The sequence below is a fragment of the Melanerpes formicivorus genome, unplaced genomic scaffold (genome assembly GCF_026170545.1).
Source record: "Melanerpes formicivorus ecotype bairdi unplaced genomic scaffold, bMelFor1.0.p_v2 SCAF_86, whole genome shotgun sequence".
NCBI classification, from domain to species: Eukaryota; Metazoa; Chordata; class Aves; order Piciformes; family Picidae; genus Melanerpes; species Melanerpes formicivorus.
This window is the reverse complement of record NW_027142438.1, coordinates 1441524-1459717: the sequence shown is the minus strand read 5'-3', so window position 1 is coordinate 1459717 and position 18194 is coordinate 1441524. Positions and strand designations below refer to the sequence as shown.

Genomic DNA, 18194 nt, shown 5'->3' with positions numbered 1-18194 from the left:
CTTCATCCTTCCTTACAAAGACCTTCTGAGCCTCACGTAGTAATTCCTCTAAACCTCTGTCTTGCCAATCCTCGATCTTTTCCAATTTCTACTATCTGCCCATGGTTTTGCCACAAACTGCATCCTGAGAAGTATCACCCCAGCTGCAGAACTGGGATCTATTCCAGAATAGAGCTGCAAACTTCTCTTTAATCTTACCATCCACTCCATAGGAGGCTTCCTCTGATGCTCACTATAGGCTTTATCAAAATTTCTGGGCACAGCTTCTTCAATTCCTTGTATTACCTCCCATGTTCTGTCTCCCTTGAAGCTGTTGATGGTCCCACTGAGGATCTTGATTAGGCCACTTCTGATTTCTTGGTGGCCCCCCCACTCTGATTTTACCTCTCCCATATTCTCATGCCAGCCTGTCTGCCTTTTCCTTGTCTTTGTCCTAAAATATGGGAACAAGGGTAGGGCGTGAAGCCCTAATCCAAACAGCAGCATATTCAGCTTCTTCCCTACTAAAACACTTTTTAGAATTCACATGATGGTTCAAAGCTTGGCAAATCCAATCATCAAAAGATAAAGCATTTTTTCATTGATTTTCCTTTTCTCAACTCATCATCCCAATACTGTAATATGATCCCTAACACGCTCTCTGAGATAGGAATGGGAGGGAGTTCTGATGACTTGCTTTTGTCCCATTCTCCTGATCACTAATCACTGCCCGGGGGTCAAAACCGAGCCGAGGCAGTTGAAACGCCAGCTCCGAGCCCCTAGCCCGCTCCCTGCGAACGACCGACCCCCCCCCCCCCCCTCACTGTGCCGATCCCCTGCAAAGTCAAACCGCAAAAAAAAACCCCTCACCCGCCGCAGCCCAGGTCCCTGCCCTCCTGCGGAAGCCTGAAACTACAGAAAAAAACCTTCCTGAAGCAGGTCCCTCAAACCGAGGTCCCCCCCTAGAAACCGGGACGTCAGACCCGCGAGCGTGACCACACCACGGGCCCCCACAGTTCAAGCCCCCCTAAGGAACCGACTACAGGATACAAAAAACTCCTGAACCCGGGTCCCCCACCGCTGGAACACCGCAAACCAGGACGTCAAACCCGTGACCGCCACCACGACGCAGGCCCCCACGGCCCAGGCCCCTCCAGAAACCAGACCACAGGATACCAAAACCCCGAAACCGGGCCCCTCACCACTGGGACACTGGACACCGGGACGCAGCGCTGATCGCCCGATCCCTACAGACGACCAGTCTGCACAGCCCCTAGACCGTAGAAACAACGCTGCCCCTTCACAGCCCGAATTCTCCAGGGCTGTGAAGACCACCTGACTGCCATCCAGAATCCTGGAATCATCACCCACAGTGAAATTCCGGGACCCCGGAGCCAGGACCCCTACCCAGGCAAAACTCACCGAACGGCCTGGATCCTATTGTGAGAAACTGGTTATAATATTTGGCTTTCACAAGGGGAATTACTGGGGACCGTGGGGCTCGATCGTTGGGCTGATTGGTTGGTTATTGTGTGGGGTATTGGGGAAGAAAGGTGAGGTGCCAACATGTCTAAAGACTGTCCAGGTCAAAAGTGCAGGTTTTGTCTCAGTCCTGATGGAGAGGGGTGGGAGCGTGTTGGGGAATATATGAATATGTACATTTTAATATATTAATATGTATGTTTGCTGTCTATATAAGTTCAACTCGTGTTGTTAGGGTGCGCCTCTAGCAAACTCGCTATGCGCCCAGCGCTGTGTTGCCTTTATTTTATAATAAACTTGTTATAGATTTTCAGCAGCGAGTTCGTTTCTCACAATTTGGTGACCCGTACGTGATTACCCTGCCTGCGACGACTTCACGGACCCTTCGGAAGAGGGGGCACCCCCACCGATTTCGGCGGCCCGGAAGGAGGATCCTGGAAGCCTCTCAGAACACGGGTAGATTCAGCAAAAGTTATAAAATAAAGGCAAGGGAAGGAGCTCCAAATTGTCGTGACTGACTGTAATTCTAGTGCACAAAGACCCGGGCAAGAAAAGGGCTGTAAGTATTGTCCGGTTGGGCGGGTATTGAGGTCAGTGAGAGTGTGTGCGTGCGTGAGACATGGGCTGGACAGTCCGGATCCACGAAGCGAGTGCAGAGTCCTTCTAACTGCGTTTCCAATCTCCCGCGAGGGGCTTGGCCAGTGAAGGGACAAAGCGGCTGGTGATGGAAAGTGTGGACCGCGGGAAATGGGGCACGGGTCGGGTAAACAGACCAGCCCCAGGAAAAATGGGAGCGAAAGGGTACCCAGGGATATACCCCCAGACAGCCCTCTGGGGTTACAATTAGTGTATTGGGAAGAGAATCCTAATACGCGGGATAAAGATAAGGGAACAATGATATATTATTGTATGGAGAAATGGGCTAGAGAGATGATCAGATCAGACAATTTATTTTGGCCCCAATGTGGGTCCTCGGAAGGATGGATCTGTCAGGCTCTCAACCTTTATGTTAACAGTAAGGAGCCTTTTAATCAGGAGGAGAGTGAATATGCCGCTTGCTGGAAAGGCAACGTCTGGTCAGCAGCGACAGTAACGGTTTTTAAGGTGGAGGAAGAGGAAGAGCCAGAACCTGAAAAGTGGGAACCACTGAATCACTTACCCCCACCTTATAACCCTGCAGTACCAGCAGCCCCCGTCCTCCCTACAGCCCCCGTCCTCCCTACAGCCCCCGTCCTCCCTGCAGCCCCCGTCCCCTCGGCAGCAACAGCCCCTGCCCCCCCTGCAGAGGGACACACTAGCCCAACCCTTAGTCCTCCCCCATCTAAATCCACCCGCCAAAGGAGAGGACGTAGGCAAACTAGAAGACAGGCAAATGTCATGGTTTTAGAGGAAGAGTCTACTGACTCAGACAATCCACATGAAGGAGTGCCATTATATCCTTTGAGAGAGGTGCCCCTGGGGGGAGCGCATGGGGGAATTGGATATGTAAATACCCCTCTCACTTCTACTGAGGTGAGAAACTTTAAGAAGGAATTAAAAGGTCTCCTGGAAGACCCAATTGGAGTAGCAGAACAATTTGATCAATTTTTTGGGCCAAATATTTACATGTGGGAAGAAATGCAATCAATCATGGGAATCCTTTTTACTTCAGAGGAAAGACAGATGATTAGGACAGCTGGAATGAGAATTTGGGAAAGGGAAAATCAGCAGGGACCTCCAGGTGATCAAAAGATGCCCCTAGCTTCTCCTAATTGGAACCATAATGACGATAGGGGCAGACAAAACATGAATGAATATCGAACCTTGGTTATTAGAGGCATAAAGGAAGCAATACCCAGGGGGCAAAATACAAAAAAAGCATTTGATAGTCAACAGGGAAGGGAGGAAACCCCTACTGATTGGCTTGAGAGGTTACGGAAAAATATACAGCAATATTCAAGAATAGATCTCACCAGTCAGGATGGCCAGATATTGTTAAAGGTAAATTTTGTCATTCATTCCTGGCCAGATATTAGAAAGAAATTGGAAAATATAGAAGATTGGCAAGATAGAGGACTTCAAGAATTATTGAGGGAAGCACAGAAGGTGTATGTGCGTAGAGATGAGGAAAAAGCAAAAGCTAAGGCCAAAATTATGGTAGCCAGCATGAGGGAAGCAGGTCAGGTGGGGAAACCTGAGAAGAAAACACAATTCTCCCACACTCCACCTCCTCGACCTATGAGGGATAAAACCCCCAGGCCTCACTGGGACCTGGGGAATGCTCAAACTGGAAGTAAGGGCACTGAATGTTATTATTGTGGGAAAATTGGGCATTTTAAACGAGATTGTCAAACGAGGAAGAGAGATCTTAAAGTTTTTGAGGAAGATCAGCAATAGGGGTGTCAGGGACTCTTTTACCTGGGGCAAAAATACCAACAGGAGCCCTTGATAAAATTAAAAGTAGGACCCCAGGAAGAAATTTTAGAATTTTTAGTAGATACAGGAGCTGAACGTACTTGTGTTACCAAGGTTCCTGAAGGGTGTGTGGAGAGTAAAAATACTGTAAAAGTTTTAGGGGCAAAGGGGGAAGGGTTTAAAGTCCCTGTAGTTAAGGATGTTAAATTAGAAACTAAGGCTAGAATTGGGGTAGGAGATATTTTGGTAGTGCCAAGCGCAGGATGTAATTTACTAGGGAGAGATTTACAAGTTCAATTGGGCATAGGGGTAGTTCCAGAAGAGGGGCAGATGAGGGTCAGAATATTACAATTAAACACTGAGGATGAGGCAGGGATTAACCCAGAAGTCTGGGCCAGTGAAGAAAATAGAGGGAGCTTAGACATTGAACCTATACAAGTAACTATAGAGCAACCAGAACATCCTATCAGAGTAAAACAGTATCCCATACCTAAAGAAGGGAGAGAGGGATTAAAGCCAGTTATAGACCGCCTCCTTAAAGAGGGAACCTTGGAACCTTGTATGTCACAGTATCACAGTATCACTTAGGTTGGAAAGGACCTCGAGGATCATCAAGTCCAACCTATCAACACAGACCCCATGTCCCCGCATAACACCCCCATACTACCAGTAAAGAAAGAGGATGGAACTTACAGGTTGGTGCAAGACCTGCGGGAGGTGAATAAGAGAACTGTGACTCGGTTTCCTGTAGTTTCTAATCCTTACACATTGTTGAGTCACATACCTCCAAATCATAAATGGTATAGTGTAATAGATCTTAAAGATGCTTTCTGGGCCTGCCCATTAGCTGAAAACAGTAGAGATATCTTTTCCTTTGAATGGGAAGATCCAGTCACCAGGAGAAAGCAACAATTGAGGTGGACCAGATTACCCCAAGGTTTTACAGAATCTCCCAATCTATTTGGTCAAAACCTGGAAAAATTGTTATTGTCATTTCCACAGGAAAAGGATGTTTTAATCACACAATATGTAGATGATTTATTAATTTCAGGAGAAGGGGCAGTTGAAGTTAGAAGGACCACCATAAACCTCTTGAATTTCCTGGGAAATTCAGGATTAAGGGTATCTAAAAGCAAATTACAATTTGTGGAACCTGAAGTTAAATATTTAGGACTATGGTTAAGTAATGGAGCCAGGAAGATAGATCCTGAAAGAGTAGAAGGGATTATATCTCTCCAAGCCCCTAAAACAAAGAAACAAGTCAGAAGATTATTAGGGTTACTAGGATATTGTAGATTATGGACTGAGAGATATAGCCAGTTAGTCAAGTTTTTATATGAAAAATTAGTAGGAGATGATAACTTTGTTTGGACAGGGGAAGATAAGGAGAAATTTGAAACAATTAAAAAGGCTTTGACTACTGTTCCAGTTTTGAGCCTCCCTTCCCTGGATATGCCATTCCAACTCTTTGTTAATGTGGAAGGAGGGGTGGCCTATGGAGTTCTGACTCAAGAATGGGGAGGGTCACGTAAACCAGTAGCATACTTATCAAAGTTATTAGATCCTGTAAGCCGAGGTTGGCCGGCATGCATTCAAGCAGTGGCAGCCACAGCACTCATGGTGGAAGAAAGTAGAAAATTAACACTAGGAGGAAAATTGGAAGTATATACTCCCCATTCAGTGAGAAATATACTGAACCAAAAAGCAGAAAAATGGCTAACTGATTCTAGGATTTTAAAATATGAAGCAATCTTGATTGATGGTCCAGATCTAACAATCTCCACTAGCCAAAGCCTAAATCCAGCTCAATTTTTATACGGGGAGCCTACTGAAGCTTTAGTACACGACTGTCTGGAGGTTATTCAATACCAGACTAAAACAAGGGAAGATTTATTTGAACAGGAATTACCAGAAGGGGAGAAATATTTTGTGGATGGGTCCTCTCGGTGTGTAAATGGGAAACGCTTGTCAGGATATGCAGTGGTTGATGGGCTAAGATTGGAAACGATTGAGAAAGGGAAATTACCCTCCCATTGGTCATCTCAGACCTGTGAGTTATATGCACTGAATCGGGCTTTGCACCTTTTAATGAATAAAGTGGTGTGACCGGTTGAGCCTGTCCCCTTAAGAAAAGGAATATGGTGGACGGAAGTTGATAAACGAAAAGAAGGATCTAAAGTAATTTCATTGGTAGAGTGGGAGGAAGCACCTTCTGAACTGGGAGTGCAGGAGGGTATCCTGGGCATTCCGGCACTTTATCTTCAGTCTTTCTTCCGCTTCTCCTTCGGGGAGCAGCTTGCAGCTCCTGGGCTTTCGGCCAAGGCTTTGGCCTTGAAATTGATAAGGCCTGTATTAACTGCTTTCCAATTAACACAACTGCTTCTAATCTTTTTTTCTCTCTCTCTTTTTCTAACCCACTCTGGGGAAAAGGGGGAGAGCGGAGGTGGGGAACCCCCTCAGCAGAGGGGGGAACTCTCATTTCTGTGCTACTCTGTTGTATATTTTCATATATATTGTAAATATTGTAAATTTGTATATATTCCCTTGCATATCCTACATTGCTTTGTAAATATACAGCTCCACTGCTTTGCTAATTCAGCTGTGGGGGTTTTTTCCCCTTTCCCTTCAATTTTCTTTCCCTTTAATTTACAGGGGGGAGGGAGGAGGCTTTTTGGCCTTACCCTTCCAACCCTACCACAAGTGGGAACCATTTATACAGACTCTAAGTATGCTTTTGGAATAGTTCATACATTTGGAAAAATTTGGGAAGAAAGGGGGATGTTAAATTCAAAAGGGAAAAATTTGATTCATGAAGCTCTAATCAGGGAAGTCTTAGAGGCATTGAAACTACCAGAAGAAATATCAGTGGTTCATGTAAAAAGACATCAGAAGGGAACTTCGTTAATCATTAGAGGGAACGACTTAGCTGACAGTGAAGCTAAGCAAGTAGCAGAAGAAGGAGAGGAGAGGGTCCTCCATATACAGGTAACAGCATCAGGTGAACAGGAGGAATCACCAGTATTCACTCCTACAGAGGAACAGGCACTTGAAAAGATAGGGGGGAGGAAAGATGAAAAAGGGATCTGGAAATTGGAGGATGGGAGACAACTGATTTCAAAAGCCTTAGCCCGAAAAATCCTTGAGCGATTACACCTTAACACCCATTGGGGAACAAGAGCTCTGTGTGATCATTTCCTACGGGATTATGTCTCTATTGGAGTTTATGAGATAGCTAGGCAGGTAACCAGCAAATGCCTAGTATGTCAAAAAGTAAACAAGAAAGTCATGAGGCAGGTTCCATCTGGGGGACGTACCATATCCTTACGCCCCTTCCAAGCTATTCAAGTAGATTTTACTGAACTACCTCAGATAAACAGATGGAAATACCTCCTAGTTCTAGTGGATCATTTGACACATTGGGTAGAAGCTGTGCCGGTCTCCAGAGCAACCGCCAATGTAGTAACTAAAGTGATATTGGAAGACATAATTCCCAGGTATGGGTTGGTACACCGGATAGATTCTGATTGAGGCACTCATTTTACATCAAAGGTGGTCCAACAATTAATGGACAGTTTGGGCATACATTGGGAACTTCATACCCTCTGGCACCCACAGAGCTCGGGAAGAGTAGAAAGAATGAACCAAACACTGAAACAAACCCTTACCAAATTAATGATTGAGACCCAGATGACATGGGTTAAGTGCCTACCCTCGGCCCTGCTCCGGATCAGGACACAGCTGAGATCTGATGTTGGTGTATCACCTTATGAAATGATGTTTGGGCTACCTTATTTACAAGGTGGGAGGGAAATGGCTAATTATGAATTGGGGGGCAAAAGCATTAGAAATTATGTGATGGTAATTGGGAGGACATTACAACATTTACGGGCTCAAGGGATGTTATCTCAGTCAGTTCCTTTGGATTTCCAAATCCACGAATTTAAACCAGGAGATTGGGTTATGATAAAAATGTGGAAAGAACAAACACTTACACCTCAGTGGGAAGGACCCTTTCAGGTCTTGCTTACTACAGAGACTGCAGTGCGGACAGCCGAGAGAGGATGGACACACACAACAAGAGTTAAAGGACCTGTGGATCCATCCACCGAATGGACTGTGGTACCCCAAATGGAGGACCTAAGGATGGTCATCAGACGAGTTCCAGTATCAGAGCAGGAGTGGTAATGGTCCTTGCCTGAAAACATAAAACCTCCCTGGACACGGGGATATAATCCAAGCAGAATATTGGTGGGATTGAAGGAGGCAAGACCGGGTAGACCTCTGTAATTGCCACGAAGAAGATCTAGAACCATGGCTGTGGGCAGCAACCCCATAGGCCATGTGAGTGGAGTTGCAAGTCAAACCGGACTCCTAATTCCCAGGATTATACCATAGCCACTCCCTGTGTATGGTGCCTATTAAAGTAAAAGAGGAAATATTTTCAGGCACGGAACAGCAATTGTTATTCCATTCCCTTTACCAGGAAGTTTAAATTGGAATTATTTTGCTTGTTGTAGAATTGTTGCCAAGTTAGGTTATTATGGCTCAAGCCAAATGTAGTAGAAAGAAGGGGAGGGATTGTGAGAAACTGGTTATAATATTTGGCTTTCGCAAGGGGAATTACTGGGGACTGTGGTGCTTGATTGTTGCGCTGATTCGTTGGGCTGATTGGTTGGTTATGGTCTGTATTGTGTGGGGTATTGGGGAAGAAAGGTGAGGTGCCAACATGTCTGGAGACTGGCCAGGTCAAACTGAAACAAACCCTTACCAAATTAATGATTGAGACCCAGATGACATGGGTTAAGTGCCTACCCTCGGCCCTGCTCCGGATCAGGACACAGCTGAGATCTGATGTTGGTGTATCACCTTATGAAATGATGTTTGGGCTACCTTATTTACAAGGTGGGAGGGAAATGGCTAATTATGAATTGGGGGGCAAAAGCATTAGAAATTATGTGATGGTAATTGGGAGAACATTACAACATTTACGGGCTCAAGGGATGTTATCTCAGTCAGTTCCTTTGGATTTCCAAATCCATGAATTTAAACCAGGAGATTGGGTTATGATATGGGGTGCATCTATCTAGAAGGGGTAAGAGAGTCCTGGCGCTGGAGTTGGCAGGGCTCATTAGGAGGGCTTTAAACTAGGCCTGAAGGGGGTGGGTGAGGCAATCGGTCCCTCTGCAGAGGTAAGAGTAGGGCGCAAGGTAGGGTCAGTTGAGAAGTCAGGAACCCAGCTGCGATGCATGTATGCCAATGCACGCAGCCTGGGCAACAAGCAAGAGGAGTTGGAGGTCCTAATCCATCAGGGCGACTATGATGTAGTTGCCATCTCAGAAACTTGGTGGGACAGCACCCACGATTGGAGTGCTACAATGGGGGGCCACAGGCTCTTTAGGAGAGACAGGCGAGGGAGAAGAGGAGGAGGGGTGGCTCTGTATATTAGGGAGTCACTCTCTGCCACACAACTTGAGGTGGAAGATGAGGGAGTTGAGAGCCTGTGGGTCAAAATCAGAGGACAACCTAACAAGTCTGACATCCTGATTGGAATCTGTTACAGACCACCCAACCAGGATGAGGAGGCTGATGAGTTGTTCTACAAGCAACTGGAGGCTGTCTCAAGATCATCAGATCTTGTCCTTGTTGGTGACTTCAACCTCCCAGATATCTGCTGGGAACTTAATTCAGCAGGGACGAGGCAGTCCAGAAGATTCCTGGAGCGAATGGAAGACTGCTTCCTGACACAGCTGTTAAGCGAGCCTACCAGGGGACAGGCTCTGCTTGACCTGCTGTTCTCCAATAGGGAAGGGCTGGTGGGAGACGTGATCGTGGGAGGCTGCCTAGGGTGCAGTGACCACGAGATAGTGAAGTTTTCAATATGCAGGGAGATAGGGAGGAGCACCAACAGAACCTTCACCTTGGACTTCCAAAGGGCGAACTTCAGCCTATTTAAGAAACTTGTCTGCAAAGTCCCCTGGGTACCAGCCCTCATGAACCAAGGGGTTCAGGAGGGTTGGACCTACTTCAAACAGGAGCTCTTGAAGGCACAGGAATTGGCGGTTCCCACGTGCTGGAAGGCAAGCCGGCGGGGAAGGCGACCGGCCTGGATGAGCAAGCAGCTCCTGGAGGATTTAAGGGGGAAGAAGAGGCTGTATCACCTTTGGAAGGAGGGGAAGGCTTCTCGAGGTATGTTCAAGGAAGCTGTTAGATTATGTAGGAATAAAATTAGGGAGGCTAAGGCCCAGCTGGAACTGAAGCTGGCCACCTCAGTCAAAGACAATAAAAAGCATTTTTATAAATACATTAACAATAAGAAGAAGGGCAGGAAGAACCTGCACTCCCTAGTGGACCTGGAGGGGAACACGGTGACTGAAGATGAGGAGAAAGCTGAGGTCCTGAACACCTTCTTTGCCTCAATTTTTAACAGCAAGGCAGGAGTTCAGGACGAGTGGCCTCCGGAGCTGGGCGATGGGGTCGGGGAGCAGTGTAATGCCCCGGAAATCCATGAGGAATTAGTTCGGGACCTGCTGAGCCACTTGGATATTCACAAGTCCATGGGACCAGATGGGATCCATCCTAGGGTGCTGAGAGAGCTGGCAGATGTGCTAGCTAGGCCACTCTCCATCATTTTCCTCCAGTCCTGGCTCACCGGTGAGGTCCCAGATGACTGGAAACTGGCCAACGTGGTCCCCATCCACAAGAAGGGTCGGATGGAGGAACCTGGAAACTACAGGCCGGTCAGCCTGACCTCAGTGCCAGGGAAAGTGATGGAGCAGATTATCCTGGCGGCAATAACTGCGCACCTGAAGGATGGCCAAGGGCTCAGGTCCAGCCAATATGGATTTAGGAAGGGCAGATCCTGCCTCTCCAACCTGATCTCTTTCTATGATCAGGTGACCCGTCTGTTGGATGTGGGGAGCCTGTGGATGTGGTCTACCTGGACCTCAGCAAGGCCTTTGACACCGTCCCCCACAGCAAACTGCTGACTAAGCTGTCAGCCCGTGGATTGGACCATTACACTCTGTGCTGGGTTAGGAACTGGCTGGAGGGCTGGGCCCAGAGAGTGGTCATGAACGGTGCCACATCCAGCTGGAGGCCAGTCACTAGTGGTGTCCCCCAGGGATCAGTGCTGGGCCCTGTCCTCTTCAACATATTCATCGATGATCTGGATGAAGGGGTAGAGTCAGTCATCAGCAAGTTTGCAGATGACACAAAGTTAGGGGCAGATGTTAGTCAGTTAGAGGGTAGAAAGGCTCTGCAGAGGGACCTCGACCGACTGGACAGGTGGGCAGAGTCCAGTGGGATGGCATTCAACAAGTCCAAGTGCCGAGTGCTGCACTTTGGCTACGGCAATCCCATGCAGAGCTATAGGCTGGGGTCGGAGTGGCTGGAGAGCTCCCAAACAGAGAGGGACCTGGGTGTGCTGATCGACAGCCACCTGAATATGAGCCAGCAGTGTGCCCAGGTGGCCAGGAGGGCCAATAGCATCCTGGCCTGCATTAGGAATAGTGTGGCCAGCAGGAGCAGGGAGGTCATTGTGCCCCTGTACTCTGCTTTGGTTAGGCCGCACCTTGAGTACTGTGTCCAGTTCTGGGCCCCTCAGTTTAAGAAGGACATCGAAACACTTGAGCGTGTCCAGAGAAGGGCAACAAGGCTGGTGAGAGGCCTTGAACACAAGCCCTATGAGGAAAGGCTGAGGGAGCTGGGATTGTTTAGCCTGGAGAAGAGGAGGCTCAGGGGTGACCTCATTGCCCTCTACAACTACCTGAAGGGTGGTTGTAGCCAGGAAGGGGTTGGCCTCTTCTCCCAGGCAACCAGCACCAGAACAAGAGGACACAGTCTCAGGCTGCGCCAGGGGAGGTTTAGATTCGAGGTGAAGAGGAAGTTCTTCACCGAGCGAGTCATTCGTCATTGGAACGGGTTGCCCAGGGAGGTGGTTGAGTCATCGACCCTGGAGGCGTTCGAGGGGAGATTGGACGTGGCACTTGGTGCCATGGTCTAGTCATGGGGTCTGCGTTGATAGGTTGGACTCAATGATCCTCGAGGTCCTTTCCAACCTAAGTGATACTGTGATACTGTGATACTGTGATAATAAAGGAACAATACTCGATCACATTGGTCAGCTGTATTGATTCCAATCTCCGTCGCCTCCCATACACCTCAACATGAGGAGAAACTTCTTTGGTGTAGAGGGTGCTGGAGGCCTGGAGCAGGCTGCCCAGAGAGGTTGTAAAGCCTCCTGCTCTGGAGACTTTCCAGCCCCACCTGGATGTGTTCCTGTGTGATCTGCCCTGGGTGGTCCTGCTCTGGACTGGATGATCTCCACAAGTCCCTTCCAATCCCCTGTGATTCCATGATTCCATGTAACAAACTATGATGTCAATTCCTTAAGATACTTAGCAGAACTCAAAAGCTTCTGATAAAATCCATCTGCAGTGCCTGAATTCCACACACACCAAATTTTCAGCCCCATTTTGTTTACCCTGCAGCTTCCCCCCTAGGCACAAAGGATGTCTTGCAGCACAAGAACAGCCACTTGCAGAGGGACACACAGAGCAAGGCAGGGTTTATGGATCTGAATGGGAGTTTGTGCACCCCACAGCTGCCTGCTGTGTGCTACAGCTGGCATCTGCTGCAGCAGGAGCAAGCCACTGGGTGTACTAGTACGTGGAGGCACTAAAGCTACTGGTACGTGGGGAGGGAGAGGAGGGGGAGAAGGAAGAAAAGAGGAAGTCAAAGGGCAGAAAATAAATGAGAAAATAAAAAATAATTAAATAAGAAAGGGAAGAAAAATGGAAATAAAATCGAACAGGAAAAGGAAAGAAAGGGAAAAGGGGAAGGGAAGGGAAGGGAAGGGAAGGGAAGGGAAGGGAAGGGAAGGGAAGGGAAGGGAAGGGAAGGGAAGGGAAGGGAAGGGAAGGGAAGGGAAGGGAAGGGAAGGGAAGGGAAGGGAAGGGAAGGGAAGGGAAGGGAAGGGAAGGGAAGGGAAGGGAAGGGAAGGGAAGGGAAGGGAAGGTGTCTTGGTCCAGAGAGGGAAAGAGACTCAGTGATGGAGCTTGGAGTAGGAGACCTCTAGAGGACCCTTCCAACCTGACCCATTCTGGGATTCTATGGGATTCATCTCCCTAAGCTGCTAAGAACCATCTCTACCTGAAGAATAGTACCTGGGGGTGCTGGTGGAGGAGAAGCTCAACAGAAGCCAGCAGTGAGCACTTGCAGCCCAGAGAGCCAAGCAGAGCCTGGGCTGCAGCAAGAGAAGTGTGGCCAGCAGGGCCAGGGAGGGGATTCTGCCCCTCTGCTCCACTCTGCTGAGACCACAGCTGGAGCTCTGGGTCCAGTTCTGGAGCCTCTGTGCCAGGAAGGATCTGGAGGTGCTGGAGGGTGTCCAGAGAAGGGCCACGAGGAGGAGCAGAGGGCTGGAGCTGCTCTGCTGTGAGGACAGACTGAGGGAGTTGGGGTTGTGCAGGCTGGAGAGGAGAAGGCTCCCAGGAGACCGAATTGTGGCCTTCCAGGATCTGAAGGGGGCCTACAGGAAGGCTGGGGAAGGACTTCTCAGGATCTCAGGTAGTGATAGGACTAGGGGGAATGGAATGAAGCTGGAGGTGGGGAGATTCAGGCTAGATGTGAGGAGGAGGCTCTTCACCATGAGAGTGGTGAGACCCTGGAATGGGTTGTCCAGGGAGGTGGTCGAGGCCCCGTCCCTGGAGGTGTTTAAGACCAGGCTGGATGAGGCTCTGGCCATCCTGATCTAGTGTGGGGTGTCCCTGCCCATGGCAGGGGGGTTGGAACTAGATGATGCTTGTGGTCCCTTCCAACCCTGAATGATACTATGATACTATGATACTATACTAGGAGAGTTGTGACCGTTTGAGGATGTCCCTTTAACAAAGGGGACATTGTGGCTGAATGTTTATAAACGAAAGACAGATCTAAACTAATTTCATTGGTAGATTGGTAGAAAGCACCTTTGAACTTGGAGTACAGCAGAGACTTGTGGGCAGTCTTGCATTTTCTCCCCTTTCTTGCACAGCTCGCAGCTTTCTGGGCTTTCGGCCAGACTGACCTTGGAAAAAGATAAGGCCTCTTCTAACATTCTAACACATAACTGTTTTTAATTAACATTTGCTCTTTTTTCTCTCTTTCTAACCCTTTTTGGGGAAAAAGGGGAGAGAAGGGGGTACGGGGGGAAACCCTTCCTCCAGACGGGGGGAAGGGAATCTCATTTCTGTGTTACTTTGTTGTATATTTCTGTATATATTGTAAATACTGTAAATTCTGTATATAAACCTGCATTCCCTAAACTGCTTTGTAAGTATAGCACATTCCTTTGCTAATCTGGCTGTGGTTTTTTTTTTCCTTTCAATTTTCTTCCCTTTACTTACAGGGGGGGGAAGAAGGCTTTGCGGCCTTCCCCTTCAACCCTCGACATTTTTTTTTCTTGGCTTCCCAACGTGTGGCAGATAATTAGCTTAATTTATTGATTTATTGCTTTAGTGTTTTATAGCCAGATTAGCAAACATGAAGGTGCTGTGGTTTTTAGAGCATTTATTTTTTTCAATTTTTGGGGCTCTGGTTTACAGATATTGTTTGGGTTTGATTTTGGATTACCTGGGTAAATATTTGGTGCGGACAATTTATTTGTGGTTTATGTATAGAGTTAGACTATGGTATGGAAAATGTGTTGATTTCTTGTGGCCAGCAAGATACAGAAATGTGACCTCTAGCACTCTCCTGATTGAGATAAAAGGCTTTAAGATATCAGCGGAGGAGAGAATAACTTTAGGTGATGGCTGGGATCCAAAGGTGATTTATTTGGTGTCTGTAATCCTGCTCTCGGTGATAATTAACGTGTATCTGCTAATTTCCTTGCATCGGGAGAGGAAGGTATCAAGACCGTGTTTTGTTATTAAAGCTAGATCAAGAGTCCAAACAGAAAGCAAGGGGTTAGACATGGACCTACTTTCACAGTGCTTTCAGAGCTGCATCTTCCCTTACTCAGGAGTAGCAGCTCCTACTTAAGGGCTTTCCCCTTCAACTCTGAAGCTCCACGGGGCGAATATAAAACATTTCTGCTGCAAAGCTCTTTGGTGCTATCAGAAGAATGGCAGGGGTAAATCCCTCTGCACAAGGTGTAAATCCCTCTGCAGAAGGTGTAAATCCCTCTGCAGGGTACATTGAATGCTTAAGACTTATCCTCCAAGTTACTCATGACACAGTTTGAAGCCATTTCAGCAGGAACCTTCATCAGAAGTGTGTGTGGGGGGAGGGAAAACCGTGTCCAACACAGCACAGCAATGCTTGCAGAGAGAAAGGAAGTGAGGCAAGTTAGGATTAAAATACAAATGTTGCCTCAGGAAAAAAGAAGTCTTCCCAGGAAGGCTTCCCAGGCACTGGAACAGATGCACAGATTGCACTGGGGAGGAAGGGACCCTCCAAGGTCGTCTTGTCCAACCTCCCCTGTGCTCAGCAGGGACACCTCCAACTAGCTCAGGCTGCCCAGGGCCACATCCAGTCCCATCTTGAATGTCTCCAGGGATGGGACCTCAACCATATGCCTGAGCAACCTGTTGCACTATTTCACCACTCTCATTTGTGCAGAACTTCCTCCTGAGGTCCAAACCCTTCCTCCTTGTGTCCAAACAGGCTACCCAGGGAGGTGGTGGAGTCACCATCCCTGCAGCTGTTTCAAAGACTCATGGATGTGGTGCTGAGGGATGTGGCTTAGTGGTGGTGACTTAGCAGTAGTGGTGACATAGAATCATAGAATCAACCAGGTTGGAAGAGACCTCCAAGATCATCCAGTCCAACCTAGCACCCAGCCCTATCCAATCAACCAGACCATGGCACCAAGTGCCTCATCCAGGCTCTTCTTGAAGATCTCCAGGGATGGTGACTCCACCACCTCCCTGGGCAGCTCATTCCAATGGCTCTGTGAAGAACTTCTTCCTAACATCCAGCCTGAATGTCCCCTGGCACAGTTTGAGACTGTGTCCTCTTGTGCTGGGTGCCTGGGAGAAGAGACCAACCCCCACCTGGCTACGACCTCCCTTCAGGGAGTTGGAGAGAGCAAGAAGGTCAAAGGGGAATGGTTTGAAGCTGAGGCAGAACAGGGTTGGACTGAAGCTGAAGACAAAGTTCTTTGGTAGGAGGCTGCTGAGCCTCTGGCACAGGCTGCCCAGGGAGGCTGTGGCTGCCTCCTGCCTGGGGATGTTCAGAGTCAGGCTGGATGAGGCCTTGAGCAGCTGAGTCTAGCTGAGAGTTGTCCCTGCCCATGGTGGGGAGCTTGGAGGAGATGAGCTCTGAGGCCTCTTCCAAACTGAGCCATTCTGGGATTCTAAACAAACAACTATGGACTCAAAGCCTGATCTTTAACGCTTTCAGGCAGTGTCTAAGTGAAATGTGAAAGCCCAGCTGGATAAAGGTGTTTTAAATAATATCAAAGCTTTTGCTTAACTCCCAGAACAGCAGAACTTTTTGCATACTGGTATGGTGATGTCATTTTCCTACCAAATGACATGATGTGGCCTGCTTGATTATCACCCCAGCCCACCAAGGTGTCCTCCCAGGTCAAAGGTAGCCTCCCAGCTTGAAAAGCTGTCAGTTCTGCACCAAGCAAGAGCCCAACAGCTGGAACCACATAATCTGAGAAATCTTTCATTTGGAAAAGGCCTCCAAGAGGTCCAACCAGCAACCCAACCCCACCATGGCCACTAAACCATGTCCCAAAGTGCCATGGCCACACATTCCTTGAGCACTTCCAGGCAAGGTGACTCCACCACCTCCCTGGGCAGCCTGTGCCAGTCCCTGACCACTCTTGCAGTCATGGAATTTCCCCTAAAATTCAACTTAAACTTCCCCTGGCACCGTTCCAGGCCATTTCCTCTCCTCCTGTTACCTGATATTGGGGAGAAGAGACCAACCCCCTCCTGTCTCCAGCCTCCTCTCAGGGAGCTGCAGAGAGCAATGAGGTCTCCCTCAGCCTCCTCTTCTCCACACTGAACACCCCCAGCTGCCTCAGCTGCTCCTCCCTAGCCCTGTTCTCCAGACCCTTCCCCAGTTTTGTTGCCCTTCTCTTGACCTGCTCCAGCTCCTCAATGTCCTTCTGGGAGTGAGGAGCCCAAAACTGAGCCCAGCATTCAAGGTGCAGGGAGGGGCACAATCACTTCCCTGCTCCTTGAAGGTCTCTTGAAGGTCTCTTACAACCAAACCAATTCCATCATTCTATGATTCAGTGTCCTGGAGCCCACACAATGCTGTCAGAAGGCTCCTGCTGTTTTTAAACACTTTTTAACTCTACTCTTAACTTTGTGCTCAGTAAAAAGCTTGAAGGAAAGCAGGAAACCTTGGTTTCCACCATAACAAAGCAGTGGCTGACAAAGCTGTGCCCTTTCTCAGACAATGCTCACAGGAGAAGTGTTCATTGCCAGGAAAGCCTCTAGCTCCTGCCCAGCTCCATGAAGGTCCAACAGGCCAGGTTCATTCTTACCTTCTGATTAGACTCAGGTACCAAGCAGGAGATGTCCTTGTGGCGAGCCAGGAACTTTTCAAATTCCTCATCACTGATAACAAATTTCTCTGCTTCTCTCAGGGCATCCTCACCACAGTTCTCCCCTTCAATGAGCAAGCACTGGAACACCTGAGGGCAGAGAGCACCTCCTTAAGATTTGCTGTTTGCACTTGGCAGGAGACTATGGAGCTGACCCCATGGCAAAAGCCTTCAGCAGGAATGTCCTTAATTCTCCTGTCACTAGAGCCACACTGACACAAACTGTGACATGAAGACAGACACTTGGGGGTGTTGGGTGCTGAGCAGCTCCCCAGGAGTCAGCAGTGCCCTCCTGCAGCCCAGCAGGCAGCTGTGTGCTGGGCTGCAGCCAGAGGGGTGTGGGCAGCAGGGCAGGAGAGGGGATTCTGCCTCTGGGCTCTGCTCAGACCTCACCTCCAATCCTGCCTCCAGCTCTGGTGTCCCCAGCAGGAGAAGGACACAGAGCTACTGGAGAGAGTCCAGAGGACGCCAGTTACTGGAACAGGTTGCCCAGGGAGGTGGTCGAGGCTCCATCCCTCAAGGTCAGGCTGGACAGGGCTCTGAGCAACCTGATATTGTGGAAGATGCCCCTGCTGAGTGCAGGGGGTTGGACTGGATGAGCTTTGGAGGTCCTTTCCAACCCAAACCATTCTGTGATTTGTGTTGAGTGGAAATTACTTATGGTGAAGAAATGAACTAAGGCAGGGCAAGAGAGGGGATTTCCCCCCTTGACTCTGCTCTGCTGAGACCCCTCCTCCAATTCTACCTCCAGTTCTGGTGTCCCCAGCAGAAGAAGGACACAGAGCTGCTGGAG

The 18194-nt window shown here is 48.6% G+C and overlaps 1 protein-coding gene across 1 annotated transcript in view; it reads right to left on the bottom strand.

The window, feature by feature from the left end:
* Window positions 1–2782: 2782 nt before the first annotated feature.
* Window positions 2783–18194, bottom strand: part of RSAD2 (radical S-adenosyl methionine domain containing 2) — a 42771-nt gene continuing 27359 nt past the window's right edge. The window contains 2 exon segments of the mRNA XM_068165200.1: window positions 2783–2818; window positions 17342–17491. Coding sequence (XP_068021301.1) covers window positions 2783–2818; window positions 17342–17491 — 186 coding nt within the window.